Source organism: Cottoperca gobio, chromosome 16, assembly GCF_900634415.1.
Source record: "Cottoperca gobio chromosome 16, fCotGob3.1, whole genome shotgun sequence".
Lineage (NCBI taxonomy): Eukaryota > Metazoa > Chordata > Actinopteri > Perciformes > Bovichtidae > Cottoperca > Cottoperca gobio.
Window position 1 is genome coordinate 23,234,733 of NC_041370.1, and position 27,266 is coordinate 23,261,998.

The 27,266-nt window shown below is 40.9% G+C and overlaps 1 protein-coding gene across 1 annotated transcript; it reads left to right on the top strand.

Moving 5' to 3' along the window:
• Nucleotides 1-1,135: 1,135 nt before the first annotated feature.
• On the top strand, nt 1,136-25,657 carry LOC115021679 (melanocortin receptor 5-like). Its single transcript, XM_029452273.1, has 5 exons — nt 1,136-1,257; nt 16,000-16,229; nt 16,516-16,622; nt 23,619-23,807; nt 24,566-25,657. The coding sequence occupies exons 2-5, from the start codon at nt 16,035-16,037 to the stop codon at nt 25,134-25,136; spliced, it is 1,062 nt and encodes a 353-aa protein (XP_029308133.1). The 5' UTR covers nt 1,136-1,257; nt 16,000-16,034; the 3' UTR covers nt 25,137-25,657.
• Nucleotides 25,658-27,266: the final 1,609 nt, after the last annotated feature.

A 27,266-nucleotide genomic window follows, 5' to 3' on the forward strand; every position in this document is an offset into this window, starting at 1 on the left:
TTCACTTCACTCTGCATCGGCCAATCGGCTCGCTACTGCCTCACTGCGAGTGGGACCCAGATACCTCTCAAACAAAACCCGCCTGTTTGCTATCCTGGCTCCAAAATGGTGGAACGACCTCCCCATTGATGTCAGGACAGCAGACAGTCTGCACACCTCACCTCACCTGTTTCGGCTGCACCTCGACGAAGAGAGAGAGAGAAAAAAAAAAACCTATGTATGTTGCACTTATATTGGTTTGGCTTATTTGTAAAATATGGCTGACCAGGTATACAGAAACATTTTTAACATTGACTCAACTAATGGTTCCCACTCAATGTTTTCTAGTTGAATCAACATAATCCCATTCATCGAGCTGAAATTGATTTTGTTTAAAGTCATCCCTAAAGTAATCCCTTGGCTCTGAGCTCCGTATTGAGAGAAGAGCTGGTTTAAAAAAAAAGAAAAAACATGCAATGAACAACAGCATTACTTTACGATTGTTAGTGAATGTCCAAAAATTCTAAAGATGTATTTATTAGTTTTTATTCTCTTCCAAATCAGTCTTTGATACCATGATGATGCAAAGTACTATGACGGGTCATGTTGTCTTCAGTCATGTAGCTTAGCTGCAGTTTTGGTGTGTTACTGCAGGATATGTGTGGTTACACAATCCCAATGACAGCGATAACAGCCAGTCAATACGTGTCCAATACGTGTCTATCAGTGCAATTCTACTTGAACAAATGTATAAGTATGCCATTTTAGAATGTTAGAGTTAAAGCAAACAAACACACTAAAGGGAGTAAAGTTGTATTAAAATATCAGTTATTCCTATTGCTGCTCAGTCTATTGTTCACTGTAGGCTCCTGCAGGTTGGAATTCTGCACAAATGTCACATCTGAGAATTCATTTTATAAGATGGAGCTGCTCGCAGAAGGAATGTTTTCAACATGGAGGAAGCTCTGTGCTTTTGGCTGCTGCTTCCTTCAAACCCCTACGAGGGGGTGGTTAAAAATTGCTCGCAGTAGCTGCATGTCGTGTCCATACTGTCATGTCTGAAGGGGGAGTTCCTCTCCCTCCCTCCCTCTATCCCTCTCTCTGTCTCTCCCTCTCCCTCTCTCACCCTCTGTAGCTCTCTCTCTCTCTCTCTCTCTCTCTCTCTCTCTCTCTCTCTCTCAAGATGCGTGAATGTACTAGTCTAATGCTCCACAGAGGCACCATCCAGTCCATGTGAGCCACTTGTCGAGAGAATTTGAGTCACACCTCCTGCAAGAGGTGAGTCATTCTTTATCTCTGTCTCCCCACTCATGCTGAATATCAGAATGTTAGCACCTCTTTGCACTTTATACATTCATTGTTTAATTTGTAATTTATAGAAAAGATGGAATTACCATGGCTAGACTTCAAGTGTGTGTGATTTTATAGTGACATTAACATACTTGATTATTATTTTTGTCACCATGATATTTGTATTGAAACTTCATGTTTGTTTCTGGTATTATATTGCAGTGAATTAACAGAGTGTCAGAGTTACATGACTGAATATGTTGCAGCTGCATGATATGTTTTTTTGGTGATATTTAGGTGGTATTTTCTACTTTTTGTAAGGGGGAATCTGGTTGACCATAATAATATGTGAAGATTCAACTACAAACAGCTTCATATAAAAGTCTAAATCATATTATATTAATATTACTTTTATTCTAAACATAACTCATAACTAATAATGGCCACACACAATGAAAGGATATTTCCCTTGTGGTATCAAACTGTTTTGATAACCCTTGTCTATTATTGACTCAAAGCTGTGTATTAAAAATTAATTAATACATTATCCTCCAATCAACTTTGTCAACAGTCCTGATGTCTGTTGAGAAATTAGGTCACCATGGTAATATGCATCCATTATATTTCTGTAGCTATGATTTACTGTACTGTAGCTATGATTTCACAGTGCAGATAGAGACCCAATCAGATAAAGACTCCCTTTGAGCTGCTCTGCTACTTCCTATGGAAACACAAACACAGAGAATTCCAGATGCTGCATGTTTCATTTTGCACACTATGTGGCACAAAAACGGAGCAAAAAGCAACACAGTGAAAGCTGAGAGATCACATATTTGATAGATGTCAGCCTAGTTGTGCAGAAAATGCTCTTCATGTTCAGTCTAATTGTCACTAATAATGTAATGTAATAATTGCCTGGATTAGTCACCACAGTGGCATAGCAACAGCAGTGGGCGGCAGTAGCATTGTAGCATTGTAGCATTAGTCCCTTGTGCTTGGGAACCGGACGGTTGCCGGTTCAAGTCCCTGAACGGACCAAGTATGGACACTGCCTGGGCACTGCCGAGGTGCCCATGAGCAATGTACTGGACACTGTTCCCTGGGTGCTGATAATATAATAGCTGATACTTGGAGGGGTTAAATGCAGAGTCTAAAATTCACTGTGTGTATGACCATTAAAGAGGATTCAAGTCCTCCATTTCCATTCATTGTGAGATGAGGAGCAGCCTTGTTACAGACTGACCTGAATCTGGTTCCTGGTAAACACACCACCTGCTGGGGAACATTAAAGTGGCAATAGACAACATTTTGCTTGATTAAGAAGTTGACTGCACACTGTTATAGCTGTAGAATAATGACACCATCAGCATTTAGATTGGATCCCTATAAGCCTCTTTCACGATAAAAGCCTTAGATATGTACGCTGCATCACTGCCTAACAAAGAGAATTTCACTAAGGGGAAATGTTTTACAACTCAACAATGAGCTTATAGTAGTTTTCCCAGGGTAGCGGAACAACAAGTAATGTGAACTGTGGAAGCTCTACAAGTAGATTGATCTTCATGTTCATAAGAACATCAACAGACAGATTGTTGTCTCTGTTGCGCAGTTTGTTTGGAAAGAACCGCAATATGTCCCGTGTTGTTGGTTGCTCTGAGGAAAACAAAAAGCTATCCGACAGGCACCAACAATAATACCACTTGGAAATACTAGACGGAAAAAGTCATCTGTTTCTGCTTTAACAGAACATAATTGAAGAACAGCTGCACAATATTTCATGCAGGTTCCACACACAACAACATTCGTTCTATGTGTGGGTCCCCAGCACCTTTAATTTGTCAGGTATTTAATTGAATGGATCTGACATCTGTTCATCAATATACAGTCCCACTATATCACGATATGTATATATATATATATATATATATATATATATATATATATATATATATATATAAATATCATGACATAAGATTACATAAAAAGTGTCAATATTGTGGACTCCTCGTCTCTAGTGGATTTATTTTTGTTGAAATTTGGACAGTATATCTATATATAATATTTGCTGCTAGATTTACAATTCAAGTTGTTTAATATCGGATATTTAAATCTGATTTGAAATAGTCATGTCTTTAAATGTCCAGCAGCCTGTCTCAGTTTTTTAATGTCCCACCCGTGTCAAAAAGAATGAATGTGATCATGTTCATATACATCTCTATGTACAATATATGTATATAAATCATAAGCTAAAATGTAGCTATTATAAAATTATTAAAATATTTCTGTTTCATGCCTGATTGCATTATTTGATGGTTGAGTATCACAGACATAGGCCTACTACAAGTCATAACAATATCAAAAGCTGGTATAATGATTTTCCAGTGAAATATTGCAAACTATCACAAGCCAAGAAAGGCTTAACCATGACTTAAATGATGATAATGGTGTTGTTTTTGGTGACGTCTGGGAGAAAAAGAAAATGCCATCTATCACTGTTTTTGTGATAGTGTAGTCAAGGCAACCTTTGAAGAGGCGCTAATGACCACAATGTTTTGCTATCGTCCATGTCATTTCATTGGAGTCAGTCACATCATGAGATCAGCTGCAGATTGAGATCTGATGGGCACAGATAAGAGTGAGAGGAGGCTCAGCAGGAGTATTCTCTGCTCTGCTGTTGGCATTCAAGTCCTGACAGACGAAGCATTCAACAGGTCTGTAAATTGTAGAGTAGAATGTCGCAATTAAATGAATCTGAAATTATACAGGTTTTTATGGATGTAGTAGACCCTGAAACTGACAAAATGTATCAAAGATTATAATAATATAACTGAATACAGCAAATAAAACTATTAGTTAAACAAGTAAAAAGGAGTGTAATTAGAAATCTAAAGATTTTTACAGGGAGTGTATGTATGTATGTATGTATGTATGTATGTATGTATGTATGTATGTATGTATGTATGTATGTATGTATGTATGTATGTATGTACGTACGTATGTATGTATGTTTGTGTGTATGTATGTACGTACGTATGTATGTATGTTTGTATGTATGTATGTATGTATGTATGTACGTACATACGTATGTAAGTAAGTAAGTAAGTATGTAAGTAAGTATGTATGTTTGTATGTATGTATGTATGTATGTATGTATGTATGTATGTATGTTTGTATGTATGTATGTATGTATGTACGTACGTACGTATGTATGTATGTATGTATGTATGTATGTATGTATGTATGTATGTTTGTATGTATGTATGTTTGTGTGTATGTATGTATGTATGTATGTACGTACGTACGTATGTATGCATGTTTGTATGTATGTATGTATGTATGTATGTATGTATGTATGTATGTATGTATGTATGTATGTACGTACATACGTATGTATATATGTATGTAAGTAAGTAAGTAAGTAAGTATGTAAGTAAGTATGTATGTTTGTATGTATGTAAGTACATTAAAGGTCGTTCCACCAATTTGGAGCCAGGAAAGCAAACAGGCGGGTTTTGTTTGAGGGGAATCTGGGTTCCACTCGTAGTGAAGGAGTGGCGAGCCGATTGGTCGATGCAGAGCGAAGTGAACGCGCTGGGGTGTATGGTTCGACCATGGCCTGGATGTAGGAAGGGACTGATCCATTCACAGCACGGTAGGCCAGCACCAGAGTCTTGAAGCAGATTCGGGCCGCCACTGGTAGCCAGTGAAGGGAGCGGAGAAGCGGTGTAGTGTGGGAGAACTTGGTTAGATTGAAGACCAGTTGGGCTGCTGCATTCTGGATCAGCTGTAGAGGTCGAATGGCACATGCAGGCAGTCCAGTGAGGAGGGAGTTGCAGTAGTCAAGGCGTGAGATGACTAGAGCCTGAACAAGAACCTGCGTCGCCTTCTGAGTCAGTAGGGGACGTATACTCCTGATGTTGTACAGAGTGTATCTGCAGGAGCGAGTTGTTGCAGCGATGTTGGGACCAAAGGACAGTTGGTCGTTCAGCGTCACACCCAGATTCCTTGCAGTCGGAGTCGGGGAAACAACAGAGGTGCCGATGTTGATGGTAAGGTCTTGGATGGGACAGCCCTTACCCGGAAGGAAAAGGATCTCAGTCTTATCAAGGTTGAGTTTTAAGTGATGTGCGGCCATCCACCGAGAGATATCAGCCAGACAAGCCGAGATCCGTGCCTCCACCTTGGTTTCAGATCTGGGAAAAGACAGAATCAGTTGAGTGTCATCTGCGTAGCTGTGGTAGGAGAAACCGTGAGAGTGAATGACAGAGCCAATTGAGTTGGTGTACAGTGAAAAGAGGAGGGGACCCAGGACGGAGCCCTGAGGTACCCCGGTGGTGAATTGACAAGGGTCCGACAGAGCCCCTCTCCAAGTTACCCTATAGGTGCGGTCCTTTAGGTAGGATTCGAGCAGGGAGAAAGCAGAGCCTGAGACTCCAAGTTCTTGGAGGGTGTAGAGGAGGATCTGGTGGTTCACTGTGTCAAACGCAGCAGAGAGGTCCAGAAGGATGACAACAGAGGAGAGGGAGGCAACTCTAGCAGCGTGAAGTTCCTCAGTGACAGCGAGGAGGGCAGTCTCAGTTGAGTGGCCTGCCTTGAAACCAGATTGGTGCGGATCAAGAAGGTTGTTCTGGTGAAGGTAAGACGAGAGTTGATTAAAGACTGCACGCTCAAGTGTTTTGGAAAGAAAAGAAAGAAGAGAGACTGGTCTGTAGTTGTTGACTTTAGAAGGATCGAGTGAGGGTTTCTTTAAGAGAGGGTTCACTCTTGCCTCCTTAAGATTGTTAGGAAAGCAACCAGATGTTAAGGAGGTGTTGATGAGATGGGTGAGAAAAGGAAGGAGATCAGGAGCAATAGACTGGAGAAGGTGAGAGGGGATAGGGTCCAGAGGGCAGGTGGTAGGACGGGCAAAGGTAATGAGAGATAGAGCTTCATTCGAAGTCATCTATCTTTTTTACAAAGTAGTTGACAAAGTGGGACGGTAGGAGGGAAGAAGCAGGTGGGGGACTGGCAGGGTCAAGGAGGGTGGAGAAGATAGAGAAAAGTTTTTTGGGATTGGAGAAAGAGGATTTAATTTTTTGTTGGAAGAAAGTGCTATTCACTTCTGAAATGGAAGAAGAGAAAGAAGAGAGAAGAGTTTGAATGGTAAGTAGGTCGTGAGGGTGTTTGTTTGTATGTATGTTTGTGAGTATGTATGTATGTATGTATGTATATATGTATGTATGTATGTATGTATGTATGTATGTATGTATGTATGTATTTATGTTAGGGGTGAAACTGTATACAATCATTGGTCATTGACTGAAATACTGGCATATTGGCAATAAGAAAACATTAAAAACAAAAATCAATATCACAAATGTCTGAAATGTAAATGTAATGCTTAACCGTAAAACTCTGCCCTGAAGAAAATTCCTGAATTGCGGCTTGCGCGCGTTTACACAGGGCAGGCAAAACAGAGTGAAATGCACATATGAAGGCACATTGTAGCGGGGCTCAAAACTTATGCTTTAATTCTGTATTGTGTATGATTGAGTGTGGTCACATTTTCACACTCTTGTAGCATTAGTCATTGCTTTGGGAGGCTGTCTGAATGCTGTGGGGAGAATGTGTTGCCCTCCAGTCTGTTTTTGTCTTGTTGGAGTAATAGACATATACATGCCATCGTAAATTAAATGTTTGAAGTATATCCACAGATATACCTGACTTCAGTTGAACAATGTCGGCATACAGTTTGACAAAAGTTGTTGTCCATTGAGCTTGACTAACTGGGCTGACCGGGCTAAGCCAACTAGCATGCTACAGCTGATAGACATCAACGGGTGCTCTTTCAAAACTTTCCCAGTCAAACTCACACTCTTGAAAAAATAATTCTGGGAGTAATAGACATTAATAGACTCTTTCGTTGGATACCAAAACTAATGGAATGGCCTGTAGAACTGAGCGGTTCGGGGCGAATATACGTACCGTTCCACCCAAATGTATGTCTGTTCTTAAATTTTCTTGACATTCCAAACGATTTTACACTTGGGTGTGGGAAGTGCATCTGCGTAGTAAGATCTAAAGAACATATTTATTGGTAGTGCATTATGTACACATTGTGTAGTGTATTCAGAGGGAACCACTATTAACTCAATATAAACGGCATGCTGGGTACAGTTCACTCTCGGCTAGGACAAGCAATTAGCCCGTTCCAAACAGGTACATTTTGAATGGGCACCGCACCAGTAAATTAAAACCTGCGTCTGTGTGTGTAACATCAGTGGAGTGATTGAGGGGAATGTGTGGCTAGCTAGTTTGTTAAAATGAAACATCCTGCATATTGTTGTAGCATCACTGAATAAAGTATTGTAACAGTAGCAAAAGTCTGCAAGCTAACATTAACGAATTTAGCTTACTTACTTAGCCGACTTTAAATGTTGACAAACCTATATGCATTAATCTTCAGAGCATTATTTGAATTTCTGAGTGCTGAAGAAATACGACTTGGACGTTATTGTGACGTTCTTGACACTTTGTACATGTCTGTCATATGTCTCTTTTCCACAACATTGATATGATCAACATTGTAGCTAGCTGAAAAGGCTGGTGGTCAGTGTATATTTTTTCAGTTAAGCCTATAGCCTCAGTCTTGTTGATTGCTCCACTAACACATACAAATACACACTCCAACCCTGGACCAATCGTTACCCTGGCCATTCAAGGTTATGCCCAGCTCCTTATCATATCAGCAAATAGCAGGAAATATGGTGAGGAAAATTATATATCCTGCATGGGGAAAATAGAAGGTTTTGTGCAGTTTTGAGTTTGCCGGGAGGGGAGTGTGCAGTGGCTCCGGTGGAAGGAACTTCAGTTCGGATTCGGATTGCGAAAAAACGATCACCGGGAGTAACAGCAGGCTGATGGAGCACTGGGTCTAACATGTGTAACGGCAGCAACAAAAAGTTTTCAGTTCCCCGAGACCATCGGTGTTGTGGCTGAACTCGAGCTAATTGCTAACTGCTAATGTCGCGTCTACAAGGGCTGCCGACTGCTCTACACCAGGCAAAACAGCCGCTCAGTGGCTGTTAGGATGAGGCAAGGATGCAGGTCGTTTTCTTGTTTCTGCCACTTTGAATGTAATTCAATAAACAACTATAAAACAGACACAAACCATGGCTGTATTATTGACAAGCCAGTCGGCGCCGCAATTCTTCTTCTTCCTGTGGTTTGAGGTCAGACTGGCACTACATTGATTCTATATCGCCTCTAGAGGAACAAGTGGTATTACATACTGGACGTGCCGGGGCTAGTCAGTTAGAATGCTAACTTCAGTAGATATCTCTGCAACACAACACATAACGTCCACACTGTTACCTCTTCACATTCTGTTGATAATGTTAAAAAATAAAGCTATATCTTTAAATAGCTTATAAATATAGCTGTTATGTATATTTCTTTCAGTTATATGTTTGACTTATCTGATAACCTATTATTACATTTTGTCAGGTTGGGGGTCCATCAGAGTACTGTATGTACTGTACTGTATGTATGTACTGTACTGTATGTCACAACATAACAATATCATGAGAAGATAGATCATTCACTCATTGTAATTCATATGATTAATGATATTTTGAATATAAGTTTTAGGTAAACTAGGACACATTACTAACATCATTATGATATGATGTTTAATGGCTAATTTGAACTACACATGTTAACTGTGCTAACCAGCCTGATTGTCGTGGAAATATACAGCAATTACATTATTTCCTTTCATATACTGTATTGTGATATATAGAGACAGTGCAGGCTCAAAGGTTGCTGTTTTCCAAGTGATCAGATTTAATTACAAGTGTTGCACTGTGGATAATTGATGTTGTCCTGCTCTCTTGATTAATAATGTAGAGCACATCTAAAGTTACTTAAACTTCCACTTGAGATACAACATTTCCCATATGAATATTGAAATAACTTTCAAACCCAAAATATGCAAAGAAATGTAATAGCCATTCATGTGTTCTATTGTATCCCACAATGTGAACCTTTCCATTCACAGTAAGAAAAAGTTTGAGTTGAGAATGCGTTTATATTCGCTTTTACATCCAAATAAGCTTCATTTGGTCTCACAATTCAACAGTTAAGAACTGAAAACCATGTTCACGTGTTCCTTTTAGAAAGCGTGTTGGTAGTGAGCACCCATGGTGTGATTTAGCTTCAAAATGTCTCTCTTGATGTTGTGATCAAGGTGTGGGTATTACATTATTTTTCGTGGCAGTGGCCCAAAATCCCTGTCAATAACCAACCCCCTGGGACTATCACTTCAGAGAGAGGAGGGATCAAAACAGGTTGGAATGGACCTGAGAAAAAACAAAGGGATTGATGAATTACAGCATCTGAATTCACAGAGGAGGTGGGATTATAGCAGGAGGTGTGTTGACACGAACACACAATGAGTCACACAAGATATAGAAGATATATCTTTTCTTTCAAATGAGCACTAGAAATTGTGACTAGTACTAGAGTGCAGGGTGGTTAGGTACATAATTGTGCATTCATCATAACTGAGAGCGTAATTTTTACAGTAATGGTAAATGGGCTTGCATTTATATAGCACTTTTTTTTACACGTTTTTACACTACATGACAACATCTACCCATTCACACACACATTCATACTCTGATGGCAGGGCTGCTGTACAAGGTGTCGACCAGCTCATCATTAAATATGATGCACATTCACACACACTCACACACCTATGGCTGTGCATTCGGGAGCAAACAAACAACATTTGAAACAAAACATTACAAAATCTATCATTGGTTTCGTCAAGATGTTTGCTTGCAGAACTTTGATCTGGTGTGGAAAACATTTCTTTTATAAAAATGGCTTTGACATCTGCCACCATGATGTGTTAAATCATGTGCAAGTGAAATGCTTTATAATGTTACTGGAGGGGGTTCATGGATTTACACTGACAAAAAACAAAGCAGTCCATTGAAGAAAAAAGTGTCCTTTATATATTTTCTTTTTAGCTGATGTCCCTACAGTTTGTCACAGTTGCTACTTCAGAGAGTGGGCTTTATAGTGTCATTACTTGCAGGCATTGCTTCTATTTTTTGCATCAACCAAGCATGGATGAACCATAGGACAATGGGACCCTGGGTACAGATGCATAAAAGACAGCAAAGGCCTCCCGCAGGCAGAGCTATGTTGCTCTTGGTTAGTTCTCATCATTATTTTTAAGATTTTGCAAGTATTACACGTAAACTTGTATATATTTTTTCAATGCTTGAGACGAAGAGAGGCTGTCTAAAGACTCACTAAAGCTTGCTGCCACCACAGATCCACACTGACCCTTTCTTTCCATAGGAGTAAGAGTACTTCTTCATGGACAGCACCCATAATTTTCTATTTGTTCTTTTGAATGCATTTTTAAGTAAAAGTTATTTAACCTATATATACCTATATATATATATATATATATATATATATATATATATATGTGTGTGACCACGTCACGTCTTGTGCACTACAGAATTGTTTCTGTATTAAATTAAGACCACAATGCTTCCCCAGTGCTGTGTGTCTAAACCTTTAAAACAATGTAATAATGCTGTAGTACTTTTGAGCAGATTGTAGGCTATTTCAAGATTGTGTATTTTGTCGTAAATTAGTTGTGAGTGAATATTTATATACAGATATGTTCAGTACTATTTATACAGCCAATGGTTCAGTATCAACATTCTGCAGCTTACAAAATTAACCTTAATTCACAACATTTCCTCATTATATTGATAGAAAATGTAACGTGTGATTGGAAATTACTGCTATAGGGTACTATGCAAAATATTATAGGAAGCCCAGGATCAAAAAATAAGGGATAGAGGGTTCTTTAAGTTTGACCGAGCGCTGTGACATTCTAAAAAGAAATGCTAATACCGGTCTCTCAAAAAAAATTAAAATAAAAACAAAGGTCTCCCCTGGAACTCAGGCCCTTTCTTTAATCCATGCCCCTAGAATTTCACATCCATCACATACAGTCACATACAGTGCTGTTAATGCAACACGTTCTCTGCTACATATGCTACATATGCTACATATAGCTCCATCTCAGGCTGACAATTAGTCTTTATTATGATATTTAGAAGAATCTCTTGAAAGGTTTTTAAAAAAAATACTTAACCGAAAGAGGATATATTGAGGTATACTGATATACTAAGGTAGCGTTTGAACAAATCTTTCTACTCCTAAAAGCAATTTGGACAATACAAACATCTGTATAAAATACATAATAATAGTAATATTAATAAACATAATAATTAACCTGTTTGTTAGTTCAAAGCTCACAGTAAACAAAACAAACAGAGTAGTTTTTAACACACAAAGAAACATTTGATCTCAATTTTCCAAAGTAGTTTTGAACTTGTGTTTAACGTCTCAGTAGGTATCTAATCCAGTCCGAACTACAGCACAATGTTAACACTTCTTTCATTTTCACCTTTTTGTGAAACAAAAAGTATGAAATGATTTTAATTTCTATGCTTGACAAACGGTCATTAACATTATTTCCTTATGTCATGCAGGATCATATATGGGAAACAACAACAAGCTGGATATTAAATATATATTTTTAGTCATGAAATCAGGATAGACAGATCTTATTACATGTTCGGCATAGTTGGTAAGAATATCATATGATATTGGTATTAATAGATAATAAAAAATCGTGAGAAACTGTAAACTATTATGAAATATAATTTCAGGTCCAAAACCTCACATCACAAAATCTATTTCTTCCCGTCTGCTACTGGACTGACTGACACAGACTGTTCTCCTCTAATAGACACTATGTGTTACATTAACGCACATCTTTGTGATCTTCATATATCTGTACTATATAAACAACACACTCAGTACTGTGAACCTTTGCACATTTCTGTTCAATACTTCCACTTTCAAAACTGCACAGTTCTTCCACTTTATAATTCAGATATACTATTTGTCATATTCTCTGTTTTGTATATTCATATTTCTTCATTTGTTTATTTTAGAATAGTTTTTAGAATATTTTTATATTTGATTATTTTACATTTTGATTTCTCTTTCTGTCTTTATGTATGAACCATTATACATCACATCATTGTTTGTGAAAACCTAATTGGCAATTAACCAAATTCTGATCCTGATCCTTTTAGTCACATTAATTGCTTTTCCTCTTTGAACAGCTTAATATAACTTCCGTGTCAATTAGTACTGGAAACATTTTATTCCAATAATGCTGATAAAATTCACATTTCCTTCAATTATTGCAGGGGTCGGGAACCTTTTTGGCTGGGAGAGCCATAAAAGCCAAATATTTTTTTTATGTATTTCCTTGAGAGCCATATATAAAAATATATAAATTTGAATGCAACTTTATGCGTGCATTTTTTAAGAATAACACGTCTCGTAGTACTAATAGAGGTATCAGTGTTGCATTGAACAGGAGCTCTTTTATTAAATAAACTAAACGCTTACGTTATTTATCTAATTTATGTGCACGTTTCAGTGTTTACTGCACGGGTGTCAAACTCAAGGCAATTATATCCGGCCCGCGAGAAAATATCATATGTGTGTCATAACTGGCCCGCCAGGTTTTGGTAATTAAATCAATGCATGGCACAACCACGGGAAAATACATTTGAGGAAGTATCTAAATATGTGAATGGAATGAAAGTTTTTGGAAAGCAAAGGGAAAGACACCACAGATCTCTGGGACGATGTGAGCTGGACTGTTTGTGCGACATAACGAAGCATCTCACTGTTAAACCTGCAGCTTCAGGGCCGTGTGATCACAGACATGTGTGATGCAGTGAGAGCTTTCCAAGCCGAGCTGCCTGTGGGAGACTCGGATGCAGAAGGAAACTTTGGTCACTACGTGTTTCCAAACACTGACAAACATCTCCACCGCTGTGTTCTCGACAGCATTCTGCTGATCAACTGAGACCATTTGCCGACTTTGCTGCTCAGATATTTTAATTGAACTGCTCAGCAATCCGTTTGCAGTTGACTTAAATATGTTCCATATCTTTTTGCACTTTATGTGTATCCTGTTCAATTCATGTGGACCGTGTTTGGCCCTCGACGTAGTCCCAGTTTTTAATGTTGGCCCTCTGTGAATGAGTTTGACCCCCCCGGTCTACTGCTTGCTTTGCGCAGTCTCGCGACGGGCCCCTACACACACACACACACACACACACACACACACACACACACACACACACACACACACACACACACACACAGCGGAGGAAAGGAGAGGGGAGAACTAAAAACAAATCCGCTGCTAAATGTTTTACTTTAAAATGACACAGTATAATTATTTATTACTTGTTAAGTTAAAAAATGTCAGCTCAAAATTGTCTGCGAGCCATATTGCGTTATCGAAAGAGCCATATATGGCTCGCGAGCCATAGGTTCCCGACCCCTGCCATAGTACAAATGTATAAGCAACTCTAATACTTTCATTTGACATCACCGTAGGGTCCATTAGTCATGCTGTTCAAACAGGGGGGGGGACTTGCCTGCAGGGGAGAGTTTAAGCTTTCCAGTCTGATCTCATTACTTATCATCAGCTGAGAACAGGATCTTAACACTGAGGCTTTCTTGTGTCCCATTCACAGTGTTTTATCAGGGGACATCATCTCTTTTCTTTCATAACCAAATGGGAAATTTCAGACAAAATGTGTCTAACTGATGTATAATGGGATATAATATGAATGCAGTCTTTTGATGATTGTGACTGTTTGACATAATTCTATGAAGTGATTTACCCAGAATAATTTTTTTTCCCCAGGTCACCACCCAAACCACTAACCACTGGTAATGAAACTCACTGAGCTAATCCCGAACAACATTCTGATTAATTACAGTAAACTATTGTAAATCAACGTAAAAGTAACACAGGACTGATGGGAAAAATCCAGTAACTAAGTAATTAACACAGCAAAAGGCAAGAGGTGAAACTGGGGGCTAAGCACAGTAGGGGACAGGAGACAAACTGCTGAGGAACTGTAGAGCCATACAAGAACAGTCATCAGGTGATGGATCAGTACATCTGTTATTTACTGTAAACAAGTAATAAACATCAAATATGATCTCTCTGAATAGATGTGTTCCTTTTGATCTCTGTAAATTCATTCCTTTTGACCCCTCCAATCTGAATAAATTTGTCATTTGATGTTTGTGTATATATGTAGAAGCAGAGACAGTTGTTTCTCTGAGCAACACAGCAGATCTTACAAACCTGTATGTGTGTGAGTTTGATCATCTTCGTATGTATAAACTTGTTCCTTCTTGCAAGAATATTGATTAAACCTTTTATTTGATTTGGATCCTGACTTCGTGGCGTTATTAAGAATATTTTTATAACAGGACTTATCTACTATAGGTGAGCAGCAGATGAGAAGATTGACCTCTTGCCTATTGGTCTATTCCTTTAAAACTAGACAGGTCTGTATGGTAAATGTACCAACAGCAGTAGTTTAGCTTAGCTTAGCATGAAAGACTGGAAGCAGTGGGAAATAGCTAGCCTGGCTCTGTTTGACAGCAACAAAATCTGACCACTAGCACCTCTGAAGCACGCTAATTAATGTGGTGGAAATTCAACGTGAATCTCTCAGTGAGAGAACAGTAAATAATGAAGTTACAACCAAATTGTCTTTGATAGTTTATTAATCAATTGTCAAAGAGAGTCAAACTATAGAGTTCTCACAGCAGCAAGTGCTGCCAAGTCAGACCAGGAACAATAGAAAATAAATATTACTTATACACACACAAGGAATGTGCGCGTGCTAGGCACACTTAGTTCTGTGCATATTCTTCCCATGGCTCTATCTGAACAGGTATGGAAGGGAAGTGAACAGTCAACATATATAAACAAGAGGCATTCTCACAGACATGAAGATGCAAGTATATGTAGTAGGAGAGGTCAAGTAAAAGGTCAAGTAAAACAACGAAAAACAACAGACAGAGAACAAGTAACAAAGAAGTAAAGTTGTCATGGAAATTTACTGCCTCACAGTGGAAATTCACTACAGGGTCAAAATACACAAAGTCGAGGCTTTCATAAAAATTGTTCAATGAGACTAAATAAGATAAATTGCTATAACAATTCCCCCTTTAGCCATACTATGGCCATGAATAAAAATCCAATCCAATCCAATTTATCATACCATCAGTGAATACTATCCAAAAGCTTTATGTAAATACATCATGAATTGATAAATCAGTCTATATTTTTGTGAAACATTGACATTTCATGTGTGATTAGCTTAAGCAGGAAAACAATGAAATTAAGAAAATGTGTCATCCTCGGAATAGTCATTGTACACGGGTATCCAATCATCATTAAATGGGATCATAACTCATCACCGGCTGTTTTTCTGTGTTAACAGTCATTTGATTTGGTAACCAGTAAAGTTTTATGGAAGTCCCCAATCTTGGTGTGAATAAAGTTTGTATCCTGTATGTGTATTTGATTGATTAGTAGGACTGGGTGTTAGTCCCTGAAGTTTCTGAATTACAATTGAGGTTGATCTTGGAGATGACCTCTCGATAATGTTGCTTCCCTGACACATCTTCAGTTGTGTACCTCGACTTCACTAGGTGTTTTGGCCTTTTATCACAAAAAAAGGTTAATTGAAGTTGGAGTTGAATATAATGTGAATTATGACACCGTCTCACTTCGACATCTGTTTTCCTTTGCAGCCTGCTTGAAAAATGGCCCCCACAAAAGAGCAGCAATGATTTGGAGCAGAGCCACAGCAGGGATGAATCTGTCTGATGAGTCCTCCTACCAAGAGAAGGAGCTGTTGGGTAACTCCACCTGGGCTTACAACTACTATCCCCAGAACTACACCCTGCCCCCTCCGCTTCTACCAGACAAGACCAGCAATCTCAAACCTGCAGCATGCGAGCAGGTGCACATCGCTATCGAGGTATGAACATTATGTGTGGCACTGAACACCAAAATGCATTTTCTTTTTTTCTTTTTTTTCCGTAAATTAAACTATTTAAACTATTATTCTGTTTTAAAATATTTTTATTGTGGTGGTTCCCCAGGATTTCTAAGAGGGAAAAAAAAAAAAACTTTGTGTAGTAGAAATGTTTCTTCCTCTTTCCTGTCTTACTACCTGTCATTGTCTTCATTTTAGACCAACCTACTGTTCTGCTCATCTTTGCTTTTCCATTCTTCTCTGTCACACTGTATTCTTCTCTCATCAGGTCTTTCTGATTCTGGGTATCATCTCCCTGCTGGAAAACATACTGGTCATCACAGCCATAGTAAAGAACAAGAACCTCCACTCACCCATGTACTTCTTCGTCTGCAGGTGAATGGTTCAGCTGTTGAACACAGACCATAAAATATGATGTTATCATAATAGACTCACAACAACATAATAAGCAAAGTAGTATTTTATTAAGAGTGTGCCGTTCTTAAGTGTTTATCCTCAACCTTGTAGTAATACATGCAGGGCTGGATTGGGACCAGGCTCAGTCTTAAGGAGGTTTAGACCCCTGATTTTTTATTTTTAGCCCCCTCAGTTTAAGCTTTTTGTATCTATAGAAAAATAGCAAAAGAGTGAGAGAGAGACAGAGTGAAAGAGAGACAGAGATAGCGCTGCACTCTGCACTGATACATTTTTATGAGAGTGCTCTGATTATTACATGTATTCTTTGATTTTGAAGCAGCAGCCTTTTGTTGTTGTTTTTTAGCTTTTAAGAAGCTATTGCATGGTTTTATCAATTAATTTTATGTTATGAAAAAGCTCATTCATTTCATCCTGGTGCCTGGCATGATTGGGGCCAAAGCAGAAAGATTAGCTGTGGACCCCGAGTGAACCCCTGTTTCTCCCACTCCTTTTGCATTGTTTATGTTATACAGTCATTTATTTAACCACAACTTTAGCACATTGAACCCATGAGCCTTTAGCCTTTCTTAGGGTCTGGGGCCTTTTGTCAGTTGCCTGGTTGGTGTTGAAGTATATACTGTCTTTTATTTACACGGTAACTGTTTGTGCAAGTGCATCTTTTTAATTTATTGTGACTACTTTCCAGTGGACGTATATCTAGCTATATGTCTATATGGATGGCAATGTTTATAAGTCAGTCAATCACTTTGGTCAGGACTGAAATGTTTCAATAATTGTTTGATAGATTGTCTTTCACATTCATAGTCCACATAGGATTTATACTAATAACTTTGGTGAGCCACTGGCTTTTCCTCTATCGCCACCAACAGGTCAAATTCAAATGTGTCCAACATCGTTTATTTATTACCAATTTACTACAAAACTAATGAAAGTAGTTTTATTGTGAATGGCTAGAGCAGGGATGGGCAAATGGCGGCCCGCGGCCCACATAGGGCCTTGCCCTCACAGTGAGGACACACTTTTTTGTGGCCCTCCCTATCCTCAAAGTTGCCCATCCCTGGCCTAGAGGATGCGGGAAAGATGGTATAAGGATCGCGTTTGGTGGAGTGATGAGGGTTGAGGAGAGGGGTGAAGGGGGGTTGAGGGATACTGTTTTGTGGGATTATACTTGTTCTACTCTATATGTGATTGCACTTCCTTTCGGCAGACATGTGGACTCATGACATATGACATAAATGGATATGGTGTCAAAGGTCACAAATCTGATTACATAACTTGACGAATTTGTGACTATATTTGGGCAAAAGAGTCTCAGCTGATGCCAGTAGCATAATCAGAGGCAGTTTAGGTCACTGTACAAGTTATCGGTCAATAAGAAGGTAGCGCTTGCTGTGATGATTTTGTCTAGAATGTATCTCTAGTGGGAGGAACAGAGGAGAGGCAGAGAGGGTTACTGTGGGGTGAGAGCATTGCTATCTTTTATTTGAAAATGCATTTTATTTAATGGAAAATAGATAAGTCTCTACTTGCTTTGTTGTTTTCAGCCAAGCTAGCAGTGTGGCTCTAGAGATATGTCATCATATCCATCCATCCATCGTCTACCGCTTATCCGGGGTCGGGTCGCGGGGGCAGCAGCTCCAGTAAGGAACCCCAAACTTCCCTTCTCCGGGCCACATCCTCCAGCTCCGACTGGGGGATCCCGAGGCGTTCCCAGGCCAGTGAAGAGATATAATCTCTCCACCGAGTCCTGGGTCTTCCCCGGGGTCTCCTCCCAGCTGGACGTGCCTGGAACACCTCCCTAGGGAGGCCCGAACCACCTCAACTGGCTCCTTTCAACGTAAAGGAACGGCGGCTCTACTCCGAGTCTCTCACGGATGGCTGAGCTTCTCACCCTATCTCTAAGGGAGACAACAGCCACCTGTCTAAGAAAACCCATTTCGGCCGCTTGTACCCGTGATCTCGTTCTTTCGGTCATGACCCAGCCTTCATGACCATAGGTGAGGGTAGGAACGAAGATCGACCGGTAGATTGAAAGCTTTGCCTTCTGGCTCAGCTCTGTTTTCGTCACAACGGTGCATTAAAGCGACTGCAGTACCGCCCCCAATGCTCTGATTCTCCGGCCAATCTCTTGCTCCTTCGTCCCCTCACTCGCGAACAAGACCCTGAGGTACTTGAACTCCTTCACTTGGGGTAAGGGCTCATTCCCTACCTGGAGTAGGCAATCCACCGGTTTCCTGCTGAGAGCCATGGCATCAGATTTTGAGGTGCTGATCCTCATCCCAACCGCTTCACACTCGGCTGCGAATCGAACCAGTGACTGCTGAAGGTCACAGACCGATGATGCCATAAGGACCACATCCTCTGCAAAGAGCAGCAATGAGATCCTCAGGCCACCGACCTGCAACCCCTCTCCTCCACGACTACGCCTCGATATCCTGTCCATGAAAATCACAAACAGGATTGGTGATAAAGCGCAGCCCTGTCGGAGGCCAACATTCACTGGGAACGAATCCGATTTACTGGCGAGTATTCGGACACAACTCTCGCATTGGGCGTACAGAGATTAGATGGCCCTCAGAAGTGACCCCCTCACCCCATACTCCCGCAGCACCTCCCACAGTATCACCCGGGGGACCCGGTCATACGCCTTCTCCAGATCCACAAAACACATGTAGACCGGATGGGCATACTCCCAGGCCCCCTCCAGGATCCTTGCGAGTGTGAAGAGTTGGTCCGTTGTTCCATGACCAGGACGGAATCCGCATTGTTCCTCTTCAATCAGAGGTTTGACAATCAGCCGAACCCTCCTTCCAGTACCTTGGAGTAGACTTTACCAGGGAGGCTGAGAAGTGTGATACCCCTGTAGTTGGCACACACTCTCTGGTCCACCTTTTTAAATAAGGGGACCCACAACACCGGTCTACCACCCCCTAGGCACTGTCCCAGACTTCCACGCAATGTTGACGAGGCATGTCAATTAAGACAGCCCCTCAACACCCAAAGCCTTCAGTATTTCTGGACGGATCTCATCAACCCCTGTGGCTTTGCCACTGTGGAGTTGTTTGACTACCTCAGTGACTTCCGTCAGGGAAATTGAAGATGATCCCCCATCAGCTTCCAGCTCTGCCTCTACCATAGAGGGCATGTTAGTCGGATTCAGAAGTTCCTCAAAGTGCTCCTTCCACCGCCCGATAACCTTCTCAGTCAAAGTCAGCAGGGTCCCACCCTTGCTGTACACAGCTTGGATGGTTCCCCGCTTCCCCCTCCTGAGGTGCCAGATGGTTTTCCAGAAGCACCTTGGTGCCGACCGAAAGTCCTTCTCCATAGCTTCTCCGAACTTCTCCCACACCCGCTGCTTTGTCTCTGACACGGCAGAGGGTGCCGCTCTTCTAGTCCTTCTGTACCCTGCAAATGTTTACGGAGTACTCCCGGATAACATAACCCGGAAGGACTCCTTCTTCAGTCGGACGGCTTCCCTGACCACCGGGGTCCACCACGGTGTTCGAGGGTTACCGCCCCTTGAGGCACCTAAGACCTTGAGACCACAGCTCATCACCGCAGCTTCAGCAATAGAGGTTTTGAACATCACCCACTCAGGTTCAATGCCCCCAACCTCCACAGGGATGTCTCAAAAGCTCCGCCAGAGGTTCAGTTCACTACCCCTTTGGGCTTACCAGGTCTGTCCAGAGTCTTCCCCAACCCCTTGATCCAACTCACCACCAGATGGTGATCAGTTGCCCGACGCCTCACACCGTGGGCAACTCCGGAGAAAAATAGAGTCCAACCCAAGGGTGGGCAATTCATTTTTACAAGGGCCCATATGAGAAACCCGAGCTGTGTTGGAGGGCCAAATCAACAATAAATTGAACTTAATTCTGCTCAACATTAATTTTCTCCCATTGTAAAAATCAGTAAATTATATATTTTGATTAGTTGCTACTGGTAATCAAAAGAATAAGGATAATCTCTTCCAATAAATATAAGAAATTGTGGAGTGGGTCAAATAGGAAAATACTCCTAGAGAAGTAATAAACAGTAAAAACAATCATTACATCAGTATTTTATTTTTAACATGTTAATCTTCACAAACCAATACTGAAAAGGTGTTTTACAGTATGTTAAAGATAAGCAATGAATCAACTTTATACAAAAAGCAATAAGTGCTTTTGATGTTTTTCAGTTCACTTTAATTGTTCAGTGAGAAAGATCCAGTCTGTCTTGAGCTTGAACAAGTGCACTGAAATCTAGTTGAATGTCTGAGGTGGATACGTGCAGGACAGCTGACAGGTGATCATCAGTGATAGAGGATCTGTATCTGGATTTGTTGAACTTCATCACTGAGAATGTCTGTTCACATATGTAGCTAGATCCAAAGAGGACCAGAATCTTACATCTACAGCAAAACCAAGATCTGCCATCCAGTCTGCATCTGAAAGCTGTGGGACGTCTTTTCCTTTCTTCACACAGAAGTCTTGAATCTCAGCTCCCATACTATTTGCCCAGGCTGAGCCACCTGACAGCGGCGTGGTAGCCTATGTCACGATATTCAGTCTCATTTTCCTCCAAAAGTGCCACAAAATGTCTGTGATTCAATGCTCTTGCCCTGATGAAGTTAACTATTTTAGTTACAACATCAACAACATGGTTCATTTTTAGAACTGACTTACACAACACTTCCTGATGTATAATACAATGCAAAAATACCCATTTCTGTTCAGGGTTCATTTCTGTCACTTTATACTGCATTCTCTTCAAAAGTCCGACATTTTTCCCCGTCAGATTGGAACAACCATCCGTTGTCAAGCCTGCCAGCTTATCCCATTTCAGTCCCAACTTGTAAAAAAAGAGTAAAAGTTGACCGCTCTGTTCTGCAGCTGAAGCTCCAGATTTCTCAATCGTCCTCGTTACAGAGCGTCAGGGGCACATTCTCAAATGCCTCTTTTTTCTCCGGGCATATGAGTTCTTCAGAATCCACCAAGCACTCCTTCATAAACTCTCCGTCAGAAAACGGTATACTTTTTCTAGCGATTTTGTCGGATAAGACATATCTTGTCTTGACAGCTGCATCTCTGGATGTGCAATGTTTTGTAAAAAGTCTTTGTTGGTTTTGCCGTTTAGCTAGCAAAGCACCCGACTCCTTTTCCCGCTCTTCATCAGACAAGTTCTTGAACGGCGACTCAAATTGTAATCCTTGAACACAGCGACATGCGCACCACAAACTAAGCACATGGCTTTACCTTTGACTTCTGTAAATAAATACTTAGCAGTCCATGTCTTCTTGAAAACTCGGCATTCGGTATCAATCTTTCTTATTTTGGTGTGATCGGACATTTTGAGGGCTAGCCGGTCACCATCACTTGTAGCTGTTCACTCACGCGGAGCGCATACGTAAATAAAGAAAAACAGCACCCTTTTCAAAATAATAGCAACACAGTTAGAAAGTTATTTACACCATGCACGCAATACAATGGTGTTGCTTTTATTTTGAAAAGGGTGCTGTTAAAAAAATATATATATACTTTTTCATATATGTTATAATTTATGATTGTCCTCACGCGGGCCGGACAGGGCCGGCCAAAGGGCCGGATGTGGCCCGCGGGCCGTACAATGCCCAGGTCTGGTCCAACCCCTATCCAGGAGTACGGTTCCAGAGCCAAGACTGTGCATAGATGTAAGCCCCACCAGATCCAACTGGTAGCGCTCCACCTCCCGCACTACTTTCAGCTCCTTCCCCCACAGAGAGGTGACGTTCCACGTCTCCAGAGCCAGCCTCTGCTGCCTGGGTCTGGTCCGTCGAGGTCTGTGACCGTCACTGCCACCCGTGTGACAGCGCACCCGACCCCAGCCTTCTTTGGGCTGTGTCCGACCGGGCTCCGGCGCAAACCCGGCCACCAGGCCATAGGGACACACAAACCTCTCCAACACGATAAGGTGATGGTTCCCAGAGATCATCATATGTCAACACATATTGGATGAATTTGAACTAAATTTAGGTCAGACATTAATTTCCCCCAGAGAATGGATGAATCCTAACCTCGGCATTCTTCTGTCTTTTTTAGCTAAACTTCTTTTCCTAGTCCTATAGAAATTATTAAATGTTAGCATGCTAACGCGGGGTGGTATGTCTCCTTAGAGAGAAAAGTTTCAGGGTTACTTTCTGCCGGGCAGCTGGGGCCTTTCTGTGTGGACTTCTACCCCTGCATATGTGGGTTTCACCCCGGTTACAGTCCAATAACATACAGGTTAGGCTGATTGGTGGCTCTGGATTGCAAACCTGTTCACACTAACTCTAACTCTCTAACTCTCTTGCCCAATGTCCAATGTTCAGCTGGGCAGCACATGCTTTGAGTACCATTGAGGTTGGCACCTTCAGGACTAGCTGCCTTGTCTGGGAGGAGTCTGCACAGCTCTGTTTCACCTGCTCCGCTGTAAAGGCAGGTATGCAGGGTGTGATGGGTCCTGTAGTGTTGTTAGGGAGAGCTGATGTGGGGGGAGAGGGAAGCAGAGAATAGGTAGGGGAGGGGGGGCAGTCGGACAGGAGGGGATTAAGGGTGATCGAAGAGCTTGGGGAGGGGTCCATCATCAAATCTGTTAAAGAACAGATTCAACTCTTTGGCTCAGTCAATTGTTATGCAATCTGTGAGATCATGTCAGCGTGGTTAGAGCATAGATCACATGTCCACACATCTTGTGAGAACCGCGAGGTCAGTGCAATGCATTTGGGCTTCAATATTTTTCAAGCAATTTTCTGCAGTAAATGCATTTTCTAGTTTAATTGTTGTTTTACACTATGACATGAATGTGTCGCCATGCAGTGGGAGGGCTTGGACAGCTACTCTGCGGGCTCCTGGATTCATGTTAAAAAAATCACATGAAGAGAAACATATTTGATACATATTTATGAACATCTGTGCTTATGATTAAAGTTTAACCTAACTTGTTTGGTTGTTGCAGTCTGGCAGTAGCAGACATGCTGGTGAGTGTTTCCAATGCCTGGGAGACTATCATCATTTACCTCCTCAACAACAGACAGCTGGTGGTGGAAGATCACTTCATCCGACAGATGGACAATGTATTTGACTCTATGATCTGCATCTCTGTCGTGGCATCAATGTGCAGCCTGCTAGCCATCGCTGTGGACAGGTAAGGATGGATGGATACAAGCACTTTTATCTCTATCCCAAAATTCATGTATAACAAGAATCCTCTCAAAAGAGTCAGTGTGCATAATTACATTGCTTTGTTTGACCTGAAACAAGGGACACTGTCTCTTTTTTAGTTCAGCTAATGAAAATGTTACATAAAAACAAAAGGTTACCTAAGGTTTTTGAACAATAGAAGCTGTGCAGTGTAATTAGCTAACAACATCAGCATGGATCTCTGGATACATTTTCCAGTAATTTGATTTTAGGATATGTTTTTTGTCACTGAAAATGCTCAGGAAATCAACAACCTCTCTCTAATCTCTGTCCAATATGTAACTACCATATAAATTCCTGTTTCTTTCTGAAAGGGGTCTAAAAGTTTAGTTTAGGCTACTCAGCCTGTGATACTGTTGTAAAATGTCTTCCGTGTCTCTGAAGAAGCTTTGTCTAGTAAAATAACCCTGATGTCATCATTGTGATGTCATCAGGGTTAACTTGGCTTCTTTTGGGAGACAAAACATTTTAAGTGTTGCAATATGGGAAATGTGGGATCCTGTTTTGAGTTTAGGGACTAAAAGTCAGAATATGTGAACCTCTGCTGCTTCAATTTTGACAATTCCTTCTTTTTTTAAGCTCATAAATTCAAAGGGCCCATAAATAAAGTGTCACAGATTAACCATAAAGCATGTAAAAGAATCTGCCCTCATTGGTTTCTAGAAAATCATAGGTTACTAGTTTATATGTTATTATCTACAGGTACGTCACTATCTTCTATGCTCTGAGATACCACAACATCATGACAGTGAGGAGAGCCGGCTGTATAATCGGGGGAATCTGGACCTTCTGCACAGGCTGCGGGATCGTCTTCATCATCTACTCAGACACCACCCCCGTCATCATCTGCCTGGTCTCCATGTTCTTTGCTATGCTGCTCATCATGGCCTCCCTCTACAGCCACATGTTCATGCTGGCGCGTTCGCACGTCAAACGCATCGCCGCCCTACCCGGCTACAACTCCATCCACCAGCGGGCCAGCATGAAGGGGGCCATTACGCTCACCATCCTGCTTGGGATCTTCATCGTCTGCTGGGCTCCCTTCTTCCTCCACCTGATCCTGATGATCTCATGTCCACGGAACCTCTACTGCGTGTGCTTCATGTCCCACTTCAACATGTACCTCATCCTCATCATGTGCAACTCAGTGATTGACCCGCTGATCTATGCCTTTAGGAGTCAAGAGATGAGGAAGACTTTTAAGGAGATCATCTGTTGTTACAGCCTGAAAAACGCCTGCACCAACATCTGTGCTCTAACAGGTAAGTACTGAGAGACACAGACTAAGAAAACCAATGACAGGATTTGTAGGATGAACTGACTGAATCTGACACTGGAGCATAACCTCAAGAGACTCTATCAAAACTACACAGTTTGTGAACTGGTTCATTGCAATTTTTAACCAGAACAGTGTATGGTCAAGCACATTTTTGTCTTTTGTCCAGTATGAACTGGAGAGGGGACCCTCACAGTATGTAGGAAGGTTAAACTACTATCTAATGTAGGGGTCTTCAACGTTTTTCGGGCCAAGGACCCCCAAACTGGTGTAGCGTGGTGCAGGGACCCCCTACTGCAGTGATTTTCAACCACTGTGCCACTAGTGTTAAACTTATTTTTCTTTTTTTTCTTTTCTTTATTTTCTCCGACAGCACTTGTACTGTACTTATAACTACCCCCCACGTATTTTTAACGTTTCAAAATTAGGCCTAATTTAAAAATTTGTACGGTAGTAAAGTGGCCTCCGGTAAAGCAGGTGGCAGTATTATATTTAGCTGAAAAACGTTATCCACCAGTAAACACACAGAAGAAGAAAACAGGAACAATATGGATGAGAGTCACAGTGAACAGGAGATGTTGTACCTACCAAAAAAGTTAAAACTTTATGTAAGTACCTGGCCAAATGGGAGGAGACATTCCCTTATTTAATAAAAAGCAGAGTTGGGCAAACTCGTGCTTTTTGTAAAGTGTGCCATTCAGATGTTAGCATCGCACACGGCGGAAAAAGCGATGTTCGCCAGCATGAAAAATCGTCCAAGCACAAGCACGCCCAAGAGGCACAAAAACATACACTGTCAATGACTTCATGTGTGACAAGAACTGTTTCGGAGGCAGACCAAGTGACCAAAGCTGAGGGAAAGATGTCAATGCTTTGCGCCAAAAATAATGTAGCCTTCAGCTTCTGCGATGATTTCAGTCGCAGTGTCGCAGACATGTTTCCCAACTTTGCCATTGCAAGGAAGTCCTCGTCGAGGAAAACAAAAGCCACACAACTCAAAAAAGCACAAACAATAAATATTGCATGGTTAGCAACATTGTTTACATTATTTACAGTGACAAGGCTAGGGGCCCTGTTCCCTCAGTTGGGATTAAGTGAGGATAGAAAATGTCCCTTATTTTGAAATTCCAATGTTGACAGGTATGGCACCAGCATTTATTTTAGTTTACCTCTCTCCTTTCCTCCACTCTGTCTCTGACTGTAGGTGTGTGTCGCCGCCCTTCGCAAAATACAGCGGAGGAGGGAATGTGAATGGCAAAGCAAAAAAAACAAATTGTAATAAAAAAAAAGAAAACTTAAAAATCTTTTTTCTTTTTTTTTATTGCTTTATCTACAAACTATTTTGTGACCCCCCTGCAGGACCCCCTGTTGAAGACCTATGATCTAATGTATCCACCATGTGCACAAAGTGACTAGTTTATTAGGTACATTATTTGAACACAAAGCCAGGACCATTTGAAATTATGATTAATTTAAAAGTGTCCTGCCTTTCATTTAGCATTTTAGCATTTTATCCTACTGCTTTAATCTTCTTTTTATAAATCAATAAGGTCTTATCAAACTTTGTTGAAATTATATCTTAATTTCCATCACTATCATTAGTAAACCTTAAATGTTATTGTGCTTTTAACTACTGTTTGCATTGGTGGGGGAATGAAGACAACCACTATTGGAAGAAGGTTTTGCAGGATATATCTAAAAGTAAGTTGTAAATTGTAAGTAAGAGGCCTCAAGTGATGTCATCTGAGTTAGGGTTGGTGGTGGCTTTACGCCAACTGCATTAAGTGTCTATTCTATTTCATTTAAATTCTATTCAATTCACTTTTGAGCAGATCATTTTCATCATTATGTGTTTACAACTCAACCAACACAACAAACCACACATGACTTTGGCCTATATGGCCTTAGATGTGTGTAACCTTGTTTGTCATCTGTAAGGATGGTATCACCTGTCAACAGCTCATCTTCTGCCACTGCGGTATGCCCTGCCTGCTGCATTAGTGAACAGATAATGAGCAACTTCCTCAAAAAGGCCAACGCTCAGTAGCACAGCCATTTCTGCTATAATTTAAATACAGAGTCACTCTGATGTATATATCTTGTATCTTTATATTATTTATAGCTGCT